A 20546-nucleotide genomic window follows, 5' to 3' on the forward strand; every position below is an offset into this window, starting at 1 on the left:
AAGATACCCAGATGAATTAGGGCTCCCAAGGCGAACAAGCTTCAAACTCTTGATGAATTCTTGATCAAAATGACAATTAAAGAACATGGGTATCCATATGTGATACTTAGAATCATTTTGAACCTTTCCTTGATTGATCTCTTGCTTTGAGGGTCTCAAACCCTAGATATGAGCTTGGTGGGGGCACAGATGGACACACACACCTACAAAAGAAACAAAATTACACATAGACATATTTTTGACATTTTGGTTAGTAAAAAAAAGAAAATAAAGTATGATACAATCAAAAGTGATTTGTGATCTCTCCCAATGCAAACCCAATGAATGAGGCGTGAGGAAGATGCCAAGGTGTAATCCCAAAGTCAATGCAAATGATGGGATAACATGAGGGATCTTAGGGTCAAAATTGGGGTCTTACAGCAGTTACCCATCTTTTGCTTGGTTTGTAACCACACAAATTTATTCTTGCTGAGGATTTTTCTTTTGATTCCTCTTTTGCTTCTTTGTTTTTCGATTTCCCTAATTTTTGTTGGACTGATTCCAATATGCAATCCATAAGGATGTCATAACTTTTTCCTAAATCACTCATTTTTGAGTTTTCGACTTAGCGGACTTTCTTTATTTTTGATTTTTGATTTCTCATTTCTTTTTCTTTTGTTGGAACAAATCGTGTGACATTTGCTCGCTTGATTTGAAGGGGTTGACTACCTCGTTCCTTTTGTTGGTGAGGGACAACCATTACAGGTTTGTGGTTTCCGACCTCTCGTGAGGGATAAGATATAAGTGATCCTCAAATAGGAAACTCCTCTTTTGAAGTTTGAACGCATGGTCAAACTAACTGACGACTACCATGCTCCGAGTTAAAATTGAGGGTTTTATGTATAGAAAGAATTTCCTACTCCTTGACTCGAAGGGGTTGACTAGAGATTATCTTCCTTATACCTCCGGTGTTTGGGGATTTGAAACAATGCCTTACACCGTCAGCAAGGTTTTATTCAAAAGAATACGTGCAATGATTTTGTGTTTTTCAATTTCATCATTCTCCTTTTTATTTTGCTTACACAAAAGTTTGATATCGATGAATAAAATATGAGTGAACACTAATGGATTGATTCAAAATATTCATATTCATTTCATTATCAAAATCAATTGAAAACAAACGAGTTGTTACGAATGAGTATTACAAACGACAAACAAGAAAATTGCACATGAACATGATTGAACAAACTAATGAGTGTTGGCGTGACTAGCCTCATTCCACCCACAAGTTAGGGGTCTTGGTGTTTGCAAAAGCTGATGGGGTAGTCCCATAGATGCAACTTCTTCAGATCTACCACTGTTCTAGCTATGGCATTGCAATGTGTTTGCCTATGAAGGAATATGTTTGTTCCATGCGTTCAGGCCGTTTGGCGTGAACGAGACAACCTTTGAGTTGATTAAGTCTTGTTTCTTGTGCTTGAAGACATTACAATTCTTGATCGTGTGCCCTGGTGTTACATAGTGGTACTCACAACTGACATTCATATCATACCCTGGAGGCAGAGGTGTTGGAGGAGATGAAGGAAAATGAACTCTCGACTATGACACCTTTGTTTTCTGCAGTAGATGAAGGAAAATAATGTAAATTATTGGATTACACTGACTCAAGTTGGTGTGGTGATGTTAAGGATAGAAATTCCACACTGGTTATGTGTTTATGATAGGTGGTGCACCAGTTGCTTGGAATTCAAGAAAGGAACTAGTAGTAGTGTTGTCATATCCAAGATTAAGGTTAATTTCAACACATGTCACATGTATAAAATTGGAGGAGGCCATAAAAATCTCAAGAGATACTCCATCCGTTTCTTAAAAAGTGTTTTATTTGCATATTTTCTCTGTTTCAAAATAATAATTATTTTACAATATCAATACAACATTTATCATTATTTTTCCCCTATCGTATTCCTATTTATTAACTTTTACTTTATCAATCACTCTTTTAACTATAATTAATATGAATATTCTAATAAATGATATTAATTTTATCATCAAAACCAACACATTTAACTTATTTTTTATAAATTGTGAATTGCTCAAATAAAACACTTTTTATGAGATAAAAGAAGTATAAAATTGAGGGGAAAAACTGATTTTTAAAATTAAAAAATTAAAAAAACATCAAACTAAGAGATAAAATTACGTATAAATATTTTAATTATTAACCTTACATCCTTGTTGAATTTCTCCACTATCTAGAATGAATAAAGAATGTGTTACTAAACAGTATTATGATTATATCACGTGTTTGATTTTGCTCCTATAGAAATTGGTTATGATTGAATTGATTTAAATTAAAAATGAATCGAAAGAAAAATAATTTATTGTAGCCGGAGAGGATAGTAAAAGATCATAGAAGAGTAGATATTAATTAAACATAAAGAAAGCCATGGGGTGGTTGTTGGATTGACATTCATTCAGTCACAAAAGTAAAGACAAGTAGAAGCAAACAACCACCAGTTACGGTCGTCTCTTGCACATGATTTACCATTTTTTTCAAAAAAAAGGGTAAACACTGCTTCTATTTTATAGGCAACACTGCACATCATAAATAAGATAGAAAGTACTACTAAACAAAGGATGTCTCATAAATAAATAATGAAAGATAATTATAGTTAACAACAGTCACGGAAAAAGAAACATCTACTCAACTCACTCATACTCACCTACACTAAAAAGCTTTGCACCCAACCCAATATATCCAGAATCAGACAAAGATTTTCTCCCCTTCATCACACTCCACAACCACCACCACATCTCATCTAACTTCAAACCTACTTCTCGTTACAAGCTAACAATATTTGACAGAGAGAGAAAATGTTAGAGGAAAGAAACAACACTTAACATTTCCCTAATACTTCTCTCTATTCTTTACATTGTGCTCTTTTGTACTGTTACTTCTGAAGTAGAACTATGAGGAAGCATGGATGGCAGCTACCTTACCATCCTCTTCAGGTAGTTCTAAATTTTCATTTTTTTTTGGCTTTTTGTTTGGTGTTATGTGGGGTTTACTCATTTTGAAGTTTTTATGTGAAGGTTGTGGCTGTTGCTGTGTTTTTGGCTCTGGGGTTTGCTTTCTACGTGTTCTTTGCTCCTTTTGTTGGAAACAAGATGTATCAGTATATTGCCGTTGCTCTTTACACACCTCTGGTAGTTATTTTATTCCATCTTTCAATTTTCTGATGTTTTCTGATGGATGACATGAGATCTGTGATTCTTTTTAGAGTGTTAACTTTCTGCTTCTTGTGTTTGATTTCTTAATTCTGCCTCTTTTTCTGGTTCCTTTTCATTGTACTACAATGCTCTAGGTGTAATAATTAATACCTACATTGGTGCTTCATTTTGTTAACACGTCAGTTAAAACTAAATCATCTTTATCTTGGTCTCGTTAGGCCAGCTCAATTAGTAGTTGTGCACGGGCACAATATGCAGAGTGCGGGTTAGAACCAGTAACATCCCACTTGTTTTGGGCATGTATGAGAAGACTTATAAAAACTCCAATATAGAGTGTTGATTAAAAAGGACGGTACGATAGTTAAATGTAGTTTTAAATGTAGAAAAAATATTAGCTAAACCATTAAGAAGGATTTAAAATTTAGATGATTTGTCGTGTGTATAGTTTGATTAATGTAGTTGGTCCCACCCACCTAATGGGAACAAGCTTTTATTATTGTCTGGATTTGCAAGCTCTAAAAAATAACCCTTACAAATTTGTAAAACATGTAACAATGTGTGGGTAGAAGTAGTGTTATGAACCCGTCCTCGGGAGCACAATAATTTTGAATAACTAAGTATGAAACATTAGTCTATGCTGATATGCAGTTTCTATCCTCTGATGTTTCTTCCTTGTTATGGTTACTTTGTTGGCTTCTCTTGATATATAGGAATGCCCTTGGGCTGTTATTGCCCGGCATTATTTTAATTTGTTTGCCACAGAATGATTAAACAAAGACAGTTTTGTTTTGTCTCACCTCTTGCCAGATTGCTGTTGTTTTTGGACTCTACATTTGGTGCGCTGCAGCAGATCCCGCAGATCCTGGGGTTTTTAAGTCCAAAAAGTATCTTAAAATTCCAGACAGTAAAAAGATTGTTGGGCTAAAGAGTTCTAAACTAGGTGAAGAGTCAACTCCATCAATGCATGATGCAAATGCTTCAACAGTTGGAGGAAATTCCATGGATAGTGAAGCATTTGGAACAGAAGGAAATATGAAAGATGCTTATAATTCAGTTGAGAAGGCAAATTCATCATCTTCTTGTTTGTCACGTTTCCTCGTGGTTTGCTCTCCTTGTGCCTACGTATGTCGCTGCTCTGGTTCAAGTGAGGAATCTTCTGATAAGCATACCAGTGAAGATGGCATGTTCTATTGCAGTTTGTGTGAAGTTGAGGTACGTTAAAGCTTTTTAACTAGAAACCTATTTTTCCTCTATTGGATGTAAAAACTGAAAAGATGATTTTACCTCGCACTATATGCTGAATTTTACAATCACTTTCAGTGTCATATTCATACTTGCTCTGAAAGGACTAGATGATAAAAGTTTATATCGTTGAAAGATAATATTGTTTCAGGTCTTCAAATACAGCAAGCACTGTAGAGTTTGCGACAAGTGTGTAAATCACTTTGATCATCATTGCCGAGTATGATTTTCCAATTTACCATTTCTTTACTCATTGTGGCATATATTCTGAATGACTGGTGTATTCTGAGTTTTGCAGTGGCTCAACAACTGTATTGGGAAAAAGAACTATAGGCAATTTTTCAGCCTGATGGTTGCTGCTATGCTCTTGGTAAGCACTTATCTCTTGCTTATCATTCACATGGCTAAACCTACTCCAAGTTATTATAGTTCTGATTTACTTTTGTGAACCTTGGGCTTCGGGAATTGCAGTTTATTCTTCAATGGTCAACTGGGCTCCTTGTGCTGGTTTGCTGTTTTGTTGAGAGGAAACAATTTTCCAAAGAAATATCTTTAAAGTTGGGAAGTAGTTTCTCTATGGCTCCCTTTGTTATTGTTGTGGTGAGCATTCCTCCCTCCCCCGTGGTTTTGTATTATGACATTACTATACTACTTTAGTTGTTACTGTATTTATTATGAGTTTAACTTTTCTCTTTCTGTTCCTCTAAAATTTTCAGTCTGCATGTACCATTCTGGCTATGATTGCTACTTTACCTGTTGTTCAGCTTTTCTTCTTTCATATCCTCCTCATTAAAAAGGTGAGATAGTATACTTTCCTGTTGAAAAATATAAGTTCACGTCGTAATTCCCATTTAACAATACTAACATTATTAGTACTCAATGTTATCGTTTTTGCGATTGACTCAGGGACTCAGCACATATGATTACATTGTAGCTATGAGGGAGCTGGATCAAGAGCAAGAACAGCTAGGAGTTGAAGGCCAGCAAAGTCCCCAAATGTCAACTGTTAGCTCATTTACTGGGTTGAGCAGCGTAAGCTCCTTCAATGCTTTACATCGTGGTGCATGGTGCACACCTCCACGTATGTTCCTTGAGGATCAGGTGACATTTTCAATCCACGCATGCTTTTTTCTTCCTAAAATGGCTTTCTTTAAATGACTATCCAGCAAACACACTGCTGCATTTGGATTGTCGTCATGCACACTTCTTAAGCATTTGAATGCGTATAGAATTGTTTGTTATCAAGATCTGTATGGAGGAATTCAATTCTTACTGATAAATATATCAAGAATAGTATTTTGTGTCAACCTTGGAATTTCGTCATAGCTTTGTTGGATGATTTCTCTGACTGAGGAGCAGTAGCTCGGCTCATTCCTATCATACAATACCACATTCCATGTGTCTACAGGGTTCACCCTTTTTGAGGTTGGGCTGTCAGAGAATTGTTTTCTCTGACTGAGGAGCAGTAGCTCTGGAATTACTTTTTGTTTTCATTCCATTAATATAATAACTTTCTTCATCTTATTCTACCGTACCTTTGTTCTATCAATTGGTCCGACCTACCATTGTTGATGCCCAGAGCTCCTAAGATGGAGTTGTCGTTGTCGTTTTTTTCGATGAGGATCCGGTCGCGTGGATCACTTGTGCGGAGACATACTTTGAAATACAACAAACTTTTGAGGATGTTTGTATTCAGCTGAAAAAATTGAGCGTGGAAGGCCCTATTGTCAATTGGTTTAACCTATGCATGATTCAACATGGGAATTGTCATGGGGGAACCTCCGGGTGATGGTGCAATTTGGAGGTGGTCATTTGGAGAATCCTTTCGAAGAATTGAAGGAACTAAAACTTTCGAGATCGGTGGAGGACAACATTGTTGAATTTTGAATTGTATTCACAATGTGACCGTTCACTAGAGCAACAGTTCTTGGTTCATTCCTTGGTGGTTTACCTCTTGATATTCGTTCTCGTGTGCTTGCCTTCAAGCCTCGTAACGTTACAAACGGGCTCATGGATCTTGGGCCCGATTTCAAAAACCTAATTGGGCTTTTTGCCAAGGGAAAGAAAACAAATTTGTAATTCCGACAGACTAACAACAATATGGGTAAAATGTACTGGTTCGAGTTTTGAATATCAAGCCAGGTCAACACACCCTACCAACTCTACAACATCTTCTTACCCAAATTCAGGTGTTGTTTCCCGCCATCAATCTTGTGGTGTCCGCCATTTACCAAGTGCAGATGTTAATAGCGTCGTGCGAAGGGACTCTATTTTTGTTGCAATAAACAATGGGACCCCTTCCATAATTGTGCAACTAGTTACAACTGATTATCTTAGTTTGAACACAAGGAATTAGAATGTAAAATGATGGGTCTGTTTGGAATATTCCAAACCAAGTCCGAACAATGAAATTGGAGGGGTGCATCTATTATTGACAGTGAAGCCACACATAATTTCATATCCCTAAGGTGATTGAAACTATTGGATTGTCTATGGTGTCTTCCAATACTTTGGGTGTTAAGTTAGGAGATGGTCATGGTGTTCTAATTATGGGTAGATGCAACGAAATTCATATGAACATGGGAGCAGTGCAAATTTGTTTTTGATGTTTATGTGCTGAAGTTAGGAGGTGTGCATTTGATTTTGGGAGTTGTGTGGATGGAAACTTTGTAGAAGGTGACCATGAATTAGAAAGAAATGTCTATGGTGTTCAACCATAAGAGCAGTATGGTGAAATTCCTTGGTCAGACATTAGATGAGAAGATGACTACCTTCCAAAGCATTATCACTCCTTCCCGAATCATAGCAGGTTGTGAATGGCCTACCTTGATGGAGGTGATATGGTCACAGGTGCCATGTGTCTCTTACAACTGACTAAGGAGTTGTAAGGGTTGTTAGATCAGTTTGCTATTGTGTTTAAAGAAATACACGGTCTTCCTCCACCAAAAAACTCTAGTCATTCCATTGAACTTTTGCATAGTACTGGTCCTAGTGTGCAACATTACCTATATCCTCATTTACACAAGGATGAAATTGAAAAACAGATTTAAAACCTTGCAGCAAAGAGTGGTTAGAAACAACACTCTCTAGTCTAGTTATTTTGGTCAAGAAGAATAATTAATATCATGTGTGTGTAGATTGTCGTGCACTCAACATGGGAACGATTCATGACAAGTACCATACTTCTATTGTAGATAAATTGTTAGATCAATTACTTGGCCTCTCGTTATTTCTTCTAAACATGATCTTAAATCTGGCTATCGTCAAGAATATGGTATTTTACCTGATCTCATTTTATTTCTCTAAGCATGATCTTAAATCTGGATATTTCTTTATTGATAACATTGCTTCGATATGTGGTATGAATGTCATACGGGTGTTAGACATTGATTCAATGAGTATCGAAGCAAAGAAGAAAACAATTTTTTATGGGACACTTGTCTGACTTTTCCGACAGTTGTTTAACTTTTTCGACACGTCACTGACAGTTTTCAAGCCCTTTCTAAAAAAGTTTGTACTGATATTCTTTAATGACATTCTAGTGTATGGTACCAGTTGGGCTGCTCATTTGTAGCTTGAGGTGGTTCTTAACATCCAGAAACAACATTAGTTTATAGCTAATAAGAAGAAATGTGTCTTTAATTAACACCAAGTGGAATATTTGGCCCATGTTATTTCTAAAGTAGGAATTGTTGTTGATCCTGCCAAAGTTAGTCGTGCATTACAAAGGTCAATTTTTAAGAATGTCAAAAGAGTCAGGTTGATTATAGCTGACTATGGAAAGATTGCTAAACCTTTGAAAGAATTGACGAAGAAGGATGTTTTTAGATGGAATGCAGTAGGCCGAAGCCTTTTGGAAATTAAAAGTAGTTGTTACTCCCCAATTTACCCTGCCTAATTTCAAGTTTCCATTAGAAATCAAATGTGATGCCTCAGAAAAAGGAGGAGTGTTTTGTTGTTTACAATCTAAACATCCTAATGCACATTTTAGCAAAGGCTTAATCATCTAGGTTATTGTAATCCGCCTATGATAGAGTTGATTCAGTGTTAATTATTCAATACTGGAGATATTAGGTTGGGTTTTGACTTTGAGATGGTGTACAAGATGGAAGGTTGATGGTTTCCACTCCCACCTTGTCAAAATCCAACGACATAGTCATTCATTCTTGTTTATGTTTTAAGTTATTTTGATAAAAAAAAAAGAACATAAACCTCCTACCTAACAAATAATGTCTTCAGCGTTAAATAGCTAACCTAACGCCGTCAACTCCTTATCATAGGCAGATTTTGATAAGTAGATGATTCAAAAGACTTGCTAAAATATGCAATGAGATGTTTAGATTTAACAACAACTCCTTTTCATGTGTCATGACATTCAATTTCAAATGGAAAAGCAGTTGTAACCGCCACTTTTAATTTCTCAAAGATTAAAATCATCATTCTTTGTCAATTCTAAGGGTTTAACAATTTTTTCATAGTTAGCTATAAAATTTCAACTTAACCCCAAAATTTCTTGCCCTCCTTTAAAATTCATAGGAATTAGCCATTGTAACATACTAGTAATCTTGGTAGGCTCAACGACAAACCTTATTGGAAATGCATGGCCCAAATATTTTACTTAATTTTGACCAAAAGCACATTTCTTCTGATTAGCCATAAATAGTACAACTTTTTCATAAAGGACTTGTAAATTCATTCATAGCATATTCAAAGGGTTGAGGAGCATTGGTAAGGCCAAATGACATCACCATGAACTCATATGGACCCTCATGTGTTCGAAATTCAAGTTTATGAATATCTTCTTCCTAAATTAACACCCAAAGGATTAAAAGGCACCAAGAACCAAAATAGATGCACCTTGTAAACATCTCTCAGTTTCATTGTTCGGACATGGTTTGGAATAGAGGATTCACCAAACAAACCCATTGTTTTACATTCTAATTACTTCGGTTCAAGCTCTTCACCCGACTTAGTCTCTAACACCACAATCTCTTCTTCATCATTGACTATTTCGTCATCCCCAAGATAATCAATCATAATTGTTTTGTTGCACATTGATGGTGGGGATCACATCGTCGTTGCAATGAAAACAGAGTCCCTTCGCACGACAGCCATTAGTCTCTGCACTTGGTAAATTGAGAACACCATGTGATTGACGGCGTGAAACGTCAATTGAATTTGGGCGAGAAAATATTGTAGGGTTGGTAGCGCGCATTAACCCGGATTGAGATCCAGAACCCGAACGGGTACATGTTTTACCCAATTTTTGTAACGCGATTCTGGGGGCTCGGTCCACTCCTATCATACTTCCTCTAACTGAATGCAAATTGAAGCTATACTGAAACTATTTTTAACTATTTTAGTACTATTATGTATTCAAGGGATAAGGTACTAACTAAGCTACAAAGTGAATTTTGTCATTGGATACCATGATATTATTTATTTTTCCCTTATTTCCTATTTTCTTTCTTGAATTTACTTACTGATCACCATCTGTTGTTTTTTCATGTTCTTCTTTTGGGGGTGGGACATTGTTCTAGTTTGATGTAGTGCCCCCGGAAACAGGTTCTGTGAGTTCATTGGGAAAGAAGTCAATGAGAGAAGAGCCATTGAAGAAAAAGAATCCTGGAGCTGTCAAAATTAGTCCTTGGACATTGGCGCGATTAAATGCAGAAGAGGTTGCTAAGACGGCTGCTGAAGCACGGAAAAAGTCCAAAATTCTGCAGCCTGTGATAAGACGCGATCAGGCTTCCGGGCTAGAACTAGACACCAGTTTCGATAGTACTGGCCGAAGAATGGTTCCCACGATTGAGAACAATAGAAAGTGGGATAATAAGCGCATTTACCTTCCTGCTGACATATCTATGGAATCCATGACAAAAGTTTATTCCAATAATCCCGGAAGGTCTGGCTTTGCCCCTCCTCATTTAAGTAGGGCCTTTCAAACAAACCAAGCTATGTCAAGCTCAGCTGGCATTGTTCCGTCATCGCCCGAAAGCAGTTTCACCTCTCCTGATATTCACCCTTTTGAGGCTTTGGGAACTGAAGAAATAAGAAATAGTGCCGGACTTTCAGCTGCTGGTGCTGCAACTCTGATCGAAAACCCACTTTCAAGATCAACAAGTGATGGGTATGAGGCCTCCGGCGGGGAAGACAGTGACCAAGTTCCTAGTAGGGTTGTTCAGAGAATTGCAGATTGGAGTAGTGTTCTTTTCAGAAGTGATCAGGATGAAAGGCCTTTTAGGCCTCCGTTGTCATCCAACATCAATCATAGTAGAAACTAATCATTTGCAACTAACATAGGTGGTGTGAATTGAAAACTATAATTCTGACTATTTAGATTGTAATTGTTCATTGATTTGTGAGTTTGAGATACTTCAGCATCATGTGGCCATCATCTTCTTTTATTAATTAGTGTTCTTGAAATTAGGATCTTCAATTACATGTGTTTGTTCATATTCTACTATATTTGAGATGAGTTTGTACTAAACAAACACATGTGAAACATTCCAAAAAAATCACATTTGCGGCTCATAATCAATAAGCAATAGTATCCACATCTTACACATTTGATATGTCACAAATATTTGCACAATCTAAACCAACATGTATTTTTTTACCATAATCAAAACCACCAAACATTTACATTTTACACACTTACGACAGACACAACATGAGGGACTTTGCTTTCATCAAAAGGCAAACTCACATACTGCCACGCAAACTCTTCCGCGATCTCCAACGCCAGTTCACCGTGAACCGCCTTACAGTACATGTACAAGACGGTGTTTGCAGCGGCCTTGTAAAGCATAAGTATAGTCAAGACGGCTGAAGTCAACACAATCTGAACCACAAAAGCCCAATCCTTCCATGAACCGCTATCAGAAGCCACTGCTGCGAGAAGTGAGCCACTCCATAGTATGATTCCTTCCAGAGAAGCGAAGAACAGAAAGCAAGAAGCTCCGGTGCATTTCATTCCATCCATAAGAGCGGCGCTGCGGCGGAGAGGTTGAGTTCCGTAGGTGTTTTCGACGACTGCGATGACTGAGGCGAGAGTCCATGAGATACGGAGGTAGAAGAGGAAGAAGATGAGTGCGGGGAGGAGGATAGCGGAGGCGGTGAGGGTGATTGGGGAGGAAGAAAGGTTGGGGCGGAGGAGGAGAGAGAGGAGGGGGATAGGGAGGGAGAGTGAGAAGAGGATGAGGTGGGAGAGGATGGAGGTGAGAAGGAGAGGGAGGAAGGAGGAGAAGAGAGAGGTGACGGTAGAGAGAAGTTTGACGGGACGGCCGAAGAAGCCGTGGAAGACGCTGTGGGTGATGGTGGCGAGGGCGGAGAGGGAGAAGATCAAGAGGAAGAAAAGAGAGAACAAGAGAAGTGGGAAGGGGAAGGGGAAATTGAAAGTAGTTTGGGTTAGGGTTTTGAATTGAGGTTGGGGTAGGCGGACGAGGATGTGGATGGTTGGGGAGTTAGAAGAGGTGGTGATGAGGTGGAAGATGGTGGGGGAGACGATGAGGGAGAAGGAGAGAGGGAGGAGGAAGATGACGGAGAGGGCGAGGAAGTGACGGGAGTGGGCGTTGATGATTCGTTTGGATTCAGAGAGGATGGAGCATAGGTTGAGGCTCGACATGGTGTCTGCTGCTGCCTGTGAAGTCAAGTGAAGGGGGAAGGAGAAAGCGATAATGGCGTGTGGATTACCGAAAGAACGCGAATGTCATCTATTGTTTCCAATTCCCACACTTCTTTTCCCTCATTATCACACGTCTAGCATTTTATTTTATTTTTTAATCGCCAATTAGTTATTTCAGGAAAAAATAGATACTCTTCAATTTAATTGGATACAATCAATAATATGGGATATTTTAATATTATTTTATTTTAAAATTAAAATTTGACATTAGAGGTAATTTTGTATAAAATAATTTTATAATAGAAATTCAATCATATTATATTAGTGTGACTTATGATGGATTAAAAGTGTAAAGTACAAAATTTAACAAAAGAAAATTGTGTCTTTGAGTAGCTGACTGATATGATTTAAATTTTATGGAATATGTGGACTCAAGAAAAAAGAAAAATTCAATATGACTTTATTCTATTCGGAGGAGAAATAGGGAAACCAATATATAATTGATACTTTTACTATGAAAATCGAATTTGTGGCGTGCTTTGGAGCCACAATTTAATCATTATAGTAGTGGAATTTTACCTTAAAATTTGATATTGACGATAATATAACTAGACCGCTAAAGATTTATTGTGATAATTATGTAGTTCTCTTTTTTCTCTAAGAAAGATAAGTATTAAACACATGAAGTTGAAGTGCTTATTAGTGAGAGAGAAAAATTAGAAACAAAAAGTATTATTTGAACACATTGATACATCTACTTTTAATATATAAAAGTTAATTACCACCATAATTACTTAATTACCCTGATTACAATCCATAATATAGTTAATTTTATGTTCCTATAAGTAATTTCGTACTAAACTCTATTTAATACTCTAACTAAACTCTATTTAATACTCTAACTAACTCTACCATTTTACAATTTAATAAATTTGCCTCGACAACATAAAAATTGATTCAACTATATATTATATAAAATATAATTAAAAAATTGATTCAAATATATCAAAATACATTAAAAGAGAGTTTTTCATTGGGTAAGGTGATGTATGATATGAGTAATTTCCAATGGGTGAATTATTTTATGGATTTGGGATAAAAAGAGAATTTTGAAATCTTGAATTATGGTGTGGATTTGGAATAAGAGGTGGATTTCCAAAATATGGGGTGTTTTGTTGATTTGGGATACAAAGAGGACTTCCATCATTTTGCATAAAATTGGAGCATGTGTTATGTTGATTGAGGTTCATTTTCAAATGAAATGTGTACACAAAAAAATTAAAATTAAATAAAATAAATTGGTCAAATTTAGACTAGATGTGAGTGAAAAATGTGACAAAATAAATTATCTATTTATACTACTAAAAAATATTACCGTTATTTTATTGTTGTTGCAATCTTATCATTCCAAAATGAAATCAATATCCTGAAATCAAATTAGTTATTATTGTAGTTTTTTTGCCAAATATTATCGTTGCTTGATTTTCTTTTAAATGACAAAATGAATTTTTTTTAATAATAAATATTACCGTTATTTTATTGTTGTTGCAATCTTATCATTCCAAAATATTACTTGATTTTCTTTAAATGACAAAATGAATTTTTTTAATAATAAATATACTGATTTTTTAAGTGGTCTTTCTGAGATGTCAAACCGAGAATATGAAAAGAGAGAGAAGTAATATGAAACAGTTTGATGAAAATTAGGGTTTTATTTAATTGAATAAATTGATATTATTATTATTAATATTGTTATTTATTAATATTTATTATCATCATTATTAATCTCATTTACCCACTTAATAACTCAAAATATTCCAAAACCACTATTTCAAAACCACTGACAATATTATACCATTTTAACTAACTCTACCATTTTACAATTTAATAAATTTGCCTCGACAACATAAAAAAACGCCTTTTCCTATTACTTGCACGCCGAAAATTTCCTTGGGAACACAACAGTCTTCACGCCTTCTTCTTCAAGAATGCTGCTAATCAATTCGATGTTATATATGTGTAACATCAAAGGTTGGATCCTTTTCAGCATTTTGCCACACACCTCTATCAAATTTATATACTTTTTTTTTCCAGGTTATTAGGTTTGTAATTTTATAGTCATCTAAATTTGCAGTTACATTAATTTTTGATTTTTTTTTCAGTGAAAATGAGTAGAAAGGTTGATTCTGTGAAAAACATCAATGACTCAAAAGAAACTTGGCGTCTTGATGTTCGAATAATGGATGTTTGGAGTGTTGTGAATAATAAGGGTATTGAACATTTGGAGATGATTGTTATGGATTCCTTGGTAAATTGCTTTTCTTTTTTTAAGTATAGATTTTCGTATGATAGTTAGTAATTACAACAAAATGCTTTTTTGTATAACATATAAAAAGAAGATTATTTTTATTTTGTTAGGGTGATCGGATTCAGGTCCTTATTCGTCATGACCATTTACTGAAATGGAAAGAGGTCATTAAGGAGAATATGACCTGCATTATAAACAATGGCAGTGTCTATAACAATGATTTTCAGTGGAAGGTATGTGATCATTCAAAAAAAAAAATGTTTCTTGGTGGTACCACAATGAAGGCAATCGAACTTCAAAATATTCCACCTAAAGGATATTTCTTTAAAGATTTTGGTGAGATACTTCAAGGCAAATGCAAAACCGATAGACTGGAAGGTAATTTAAATTCTATTATAACTTATATAACTTATATATTTGCAAACACATTCAATAATGAACCTTACTTTAATGTAGATATTATTGGTGCTGTTAGTGAGATAAACCATATCCAATCCAACACTCCGGGGAAGAAAGTTGTTGTTTCTGTTTTGCTGAAAGATTTGAAGTAATGCACATTGTTTTCATAACTTATGTGTTTGATAAATTTATATATTTTGCATCACTGAATCCCATCATATAATATTGTTTATTTATATTGCAAAATAGGGGTAATTGCATAAATTGCAATTTATGGGAAATCTATGGATCAAAATTTTTGGCTTACTACAATGATCCTAAAAACAATGGAGTTATTGTAATTCTGCTCACTCATGCAATGGTAAAAGATGGCCAAGGTATTACACTATCAGACTTTATAAATACATAGTTGATTTGTATTTTTCATTATACGTTCAATAATTTTTATATTAATTATACAATTTACAGTGTCAAATGCATGGAGTGGTTCCAAATTGTTGATAAATGAAGACATCCCTGAAATTCAAGATTTTATGTCTAAGTATGGATTTTATTTATTTATTTATATTCAGATTATTATACATAATTTTTAATTTAAAAAACAATCTTATTTCTATAGGTTGCCTACTAATGAACAGAAGGAGAAGCCTACTCAATCTGCAAAATCTCTTTCTAATTGGTCTGGTGGTTCTCAGTATTCGCCAGTAGAAAGGTTTGTTCATAATGCGAAATGTATGTCCTTAAGTCAGTTCTGCAAAATCAAACATGTAAGTTGAATACTATAGAGCCGAATTTATCTTTACTATTACAATTATATTGTTTGCTTTTTGAAATTAATATCATTTTTGATTTGCTTTTAGGAAACTTTATGTGTTACTGTAGCAACCACATTGAAATTTGCTGTCTCAAAGTATGGATGGTTTTATTATGGCTGTACAAGGTGTTCTTCGAAGGCACCTAATCCTGAAAAAGCTTATGGATGTTCATGTGGGCAAAAAGTCGAACAGCCTATACCAAGGTACATATAATCTAGATGAATTGCAAATAAATTTGGTAATGGATTTGTTATTAATCATATTATTTTCTTCGTTTAAAATACTATAGGTACAAGATTGAGATATATGTTAGCAATGGTGAATCAAAATATCGATTTGTATTCTGGGATTTCGAATGTGCTGCTATACTTGGAATGACTGCTGAATTTATGCATAACTCTATGGTGGAGGTACATTATTATACATAAGTTAAAATGTTAATAGTTTATCGAGTTGTAAAGTTCAGATTATCACTCATGGTTGATATTTTATTTTTCCATTAGAATGGAGAAGATGATCCAATGGTTTATCCTGATGAGCTTGAAATGCTGTTGAATAAGAAAATGGCTTTTAGAGTTAAGGTGCAGCCAACGTTTTCCCAAGCGTCTGTTTGGAAGCTTTGTGATGATGAAGCCTTTGTTAAAGAGATTGAAAATGACTACATAGTAGAAGACGTATAATATTCACTTAATTCATGTATTATTTAAACATTTAACAAGTATAATAAATATTCGATGTTTCAATGTGCAGAATCAGTCTAAAACTGAATATGCAAAGTTGGTCCCTAACAAAGAAAATTTGGAAACTTCCGCAGTAAGTATCTTCATTTGTTAACATAATAATTTTCTATGATAAATATTGTATTATTATAATTCATTTTATATCTGACAATTAATTTTTTATATTGCATTTTTACATCTGGTGAAAATGATCCAGAATCAATCATTCTAATGACTCCGGCTAAGGATGTTGTAATTGCTGACAAGGGTGAAGAAGTTGATTTTGAAGTGTCTGGCGCTACGCAATTATCAGGCACCAAACCATCCAAGAAAGTAAAGATAGAACCATCTTCTTAATTAGAAATTTCGGAAATTTGATATTGAAATATATTTTATGAACTTTTTAGCACCAGAATGAGTTTAAGTATGAAGTTGTTAAGAACATGATATGTTTTGGTTGTAGGATGTGTTCTTACTTTTTTGAAGTGTTTATTTTGTGGGATTACAATTGACATTTATATTTCATGTATGGTTTAAAGGATTTAAAGGATTTAAAGGATGATAATGAGTATTTAATTCATGTGTGTGAAATTATTCAAAATCCTATGTTGTTATGTTGAACATTGTGTTTTGTGTGTTCTTTCAACTACAAAATTTATATGAGTATCATATCTTCAAATGTTAATAAGTATTTTAGATTGATAACAAAATACGTTGTCATCTTATGAAATATGTGTATACGACTAAATTATAAATAGATTATTGCATGTCATGTTTGGTTTCAGCATGCCTAATGGTGTTAGAAATTAAAAAAACAATTACATAAAAATTTATTATGAAATCCTTCAAAACTAATTATAGAAAACACATAGAAACACATTTTTTTACAATTTTTTTTCAAAGTCTAATACATATGTTAAAATTGCAGGTAGTTCAGAAATGTTGGAGCAATGTTTGAATCTTGCATTCAACTGAATTAAGGATTTATAAAAAAAACAAGGTATAATTATCATATACAGTGAATTGTCTTTTGATTGGTAATGGAAAATCTACATTGTTTGTTTGAAATGATTAAGTTAAGCATGCAACTATACTTTTTACCAATCTCACGTCATCATATATAGTATTATAACTCAACATATTTAAATTATTTACTTGCCAAAATATAGTTGAGGGTTGAAATGAATAATTATGTCCGCTGCCTCCTTTCTATTGGCTAGGTCAGTGGAGTATTAAAATAATTCAGCCGTAAGATAATTAATGTTATGCATGATTTGTAATAAATCAATAAGAATATCAATTCTTTATACATTTAGTTGTACAAGAAAATGATTGTAAATAATTAAAGTGGGCTAAGAAAATGGGCCCCACTAAATCCCACTATATATTATATAAAATATAATTAAAAAATTGATTCAAATATATCAAAATACATTAAAAGAGAGTTTTTCATTGGGTAAGGTGATGTATGATATGAGTAATTTCCAATGGGTGAATTATTTTATGGATTTGGGATAAAAAGAGAATTTTGAAATCTTGAATTATGGTGTGGATTTGGAATAAGAGGTGGATTTCCAAAATATGGGGTGTTTTGTTGATTTGGGATACAAAGAGGACTTCCATCATTTTGCATAAAATTGGAGCATGTGTTATGTTGATTGAGGTTCATTTTCAAATGAAATGTGTACACACAAAAATTAAAATTAAATAAAATAAATTGGTCAAATTTAGACTAGATGTGAGTGAAAAATGTGATAAAATAAATTACTTATTTATACTACTAAAAAATATTACCGTTATTTTATTGTTGTTGCAATTTTATCATTCCAAAATGAAATCAATATCCTGAAATCAAATTAGTTATTATTGTAGTTTTTTTGCCAAGTGGATATGTGGTTGAGCAGTTGGGAAATAAGCTCATATACGAAGAGCGGAGTTACAATCCAGCCGAACAATTGCAAGAATACAATAATTTGTTCTTAAATCTTACAGGTAAATATGTTAAATGTTTGTAAGTTTTGTCATAATTTTATAAAGTTAACTTTTAAAGTATGATTTTATCTTACAATTTTTTTTAATGTATAATTAATTTATTCACTGCATGTTTGCTATGTATTTTTTTTAAATTAGATGAGCAAAGAGGTGTATTCAAGCGAATAATGGAAGCAGTAAACAATCAACAAGGAGGCGTATTTTTTTTGTATGGATACGGTGGCACAGGGAAAACCTACATGTGGAGAACTCTAGCTTCCTACATAAGATCAAAGAAACAAATTTGTTTAACTGTTGTTTCATCGGGCATAGCTTCACTACTACTTCCAGGAGGTCGAACGGCTCATTCAATGTTCAAGATTCCAATACCTACAATGGAGTCTTCTATTAGATTTAATTATTAGATTTAATTCATATTTAAGTTTGTTAGATATTAGATTTAAATATTAGATTTGATTCATATTTAAGTTTGTTAGATATTAGATTTAAATATTAGATTTGATTCATATTTAAGTTTGTTAGAGGCTTATAAATAGGGTGTCAATCATTGTAACTTTTAATCCTTTTTGTAGCCATCATTCTCTGAATAAGAATATTTCCATTCATCATATATTCTACCTTTGCACCAACAATTGGTATCTAGAGCTCCGGTTCGGATTCATTGGAAAACACGGGAAACACGAGTGAACGTGAGGTCTTGTGTGTTTGATTTTGATTCTTAGATTCGTGTTGAATCTTGAACAAAATCTGATCAGAATTTTAATTCTGTGGGTTGGGAAACACTGTGTGAGAAATCTGAGTGTACTGTGCAAGGTAGAAAGATGAACGGAAACGGCAACATGAACACCAAACTTTCAGTATTTGACGGTAAAAACTGGAATCGTTGGATGATCCAAATGCGTGTACTGTTCGGTGCTCAAGATGTTCTAGATCTTGTCACTGATGGTTATGTTCCGGTAGCAGCAGATGCGACGGATGAACAGAAAAACGCGCAGAAGGAAGTAAGGAAGAAGGATCAGAAAGCATTGTTCTTCATTCATCAATGTGTTGATGTAAATGTGTTTGAGAAGATTGCAGATTCAACGACAGCAAAGGCTGCGTGGGACACACTGGTTAGATGTTATGGTGGTGACGCATCAGTGAAGAAGGTGAAGCTTCAGTCCTTGAGAAAGCAATATGAGAATCTCAACATGAAGAATAATGAGAAAGTTTCTGAATACATCTCCAGAGTGATTCTGATCACTAATGAGATGAAAGCGTGTGGAGAAACTCTTTCTGAAGAAACAATCATGGAGAAGGTATTGAGATCCCTTACCTCTCAATTTGATTACATTGTGGTAGCAATAGAACATTCCAAGGATCTGAGCACAATGAGAATTGAAGAGCTGCAGAGCAGTCTAGAAGCGCAAGAGTTGCGTTTGACTGAAAGAACTTCTGAAAGGGAAGTAGAGCAGCAGGCTCTGAAAGCAACTTCTGATAGGAGGTATCAGAAGCAGTCAGAAGCCAGGAGAAGATCTGATGGTGGTCAGAAGTCAGAAAGCTCAACCTCTGATAGACAAAAGAATGCTCAGAAGGGAAAAGAGAAGTATGACAAGAAGAAAATCCAATGTTACTGCTGTAAGAAGTTTGGTCATTTTGCTAGAGATTGTTGGTCAAACAAGGAGAGAAAATCAGAAGAAGCAAATATAGCCAGAAGTTCTGATGACGAATCTGTGCTATTGATGGCCTCTGAATCTGATGATATGGATCTGATAGACTGGTGGTATATGGACACTGGCTGTTCAAATCATCTTACTGGAAACAAGAAATGGCTGGTTGACTTTGACTCTGAAAAAAGGACAAAGATCAGATGTGCTGATGACAAATATCTTAATGCAGAAGGTATGGGAAATGTCAGAGTGATTCTGAACAATGGGAAAACAGCATTGATTCAGAACGTGTGGTATGTACCTGGCATCAGAAGCAATCTGATGAGTGTGAGACAATTAATTGAGAAAGGTTTCTCAGTTACCATGAAGGACAATCTTCTGAAGCTGTATGACTGCAATCAGAAGTTGATTATGGAGTCAGAACAGGGAAGGAATAGAACATTCAAGGTGAATGTCAGAACTGCAGACTCAGAATGTCTTAGTGCAACAAGTGCTGAGAAGGAGAGTGAGCTGTGGCACAGAAGATTTGGTCATTTGAATTTCAGAAGCTTAAAACATCTGAATTCAAAGAAGTTGGTACATGGA

At 34.7% G+C, this 20546-nt stretch overlaps 2 protein-coding genes across 2 annotated transcripts; one reads left to right on the forward strand and one right to left on the reverse strand.

Annotated features, from left to right (window-relative positions):
* Positions 1 to 2448: 2448 nt before the first annotated feature.
* LOC127107689 (probable protein S-acyltransferase 22) lies at positions 2449 to 10863 on the forward strand. Its single transcript, XM_051045005.1, has 9 exons — positions 2449 to 2991; positions 3073 to 3186; positions 4018 to 4422; positions 4604 to 4672; positions 4751 to 4822; positions 4924 to 5052; positions 5169 to 5249; positions 5359 to 5553; positions 9993 to 10863. Exons 1-9 carry the CDS (start codon positions 2950 to 2952, stop codon positions 10734 to 10736), a joined length of 1851 nt encoding a protein of 616 aa, XP_050900962.1. The 5' UTR covers positions 2449 to 2949; the 3' UTR covers positions 10737 to 10863.
* Positions 10864 to 10952: 89 nt separating this feature from the next.
* On the reverse strand, positions 10953 to 12297 carry LOC127107691 (uncharacterized). The gene has a single exon (XM_051045006.1). It carries the CDS (start codon positions 12077 to 12079, stop codon positions 11102 to 11104), a length of 978 nt encoding a protein of 325 aa, XP_050900963.1. The 5' UTR covers positions 12080 to 12297; the 3' UTR covers positions 10953 to 11101.
* Between the last annotated feature and the right edge of the window lie 8249 nt (positions 12298 to 20546).

This window comes from Lathyrus oleraceus, chromosome 7, assembly GCF_024323335.1.
Source record: "Lathyrus oleraceus cultivar Zhongwan6 chromosome 7, CAAS_Psat_ZW6_1.0, whole genome shotgun sequence".
Taxonomy (NCBI): Eukaryota; Viridiplantae; Streptophyta; class Magnoliopsida; order Fabales; family Fabaceae; genus Lathyrus; species Lathyrus oleraceus.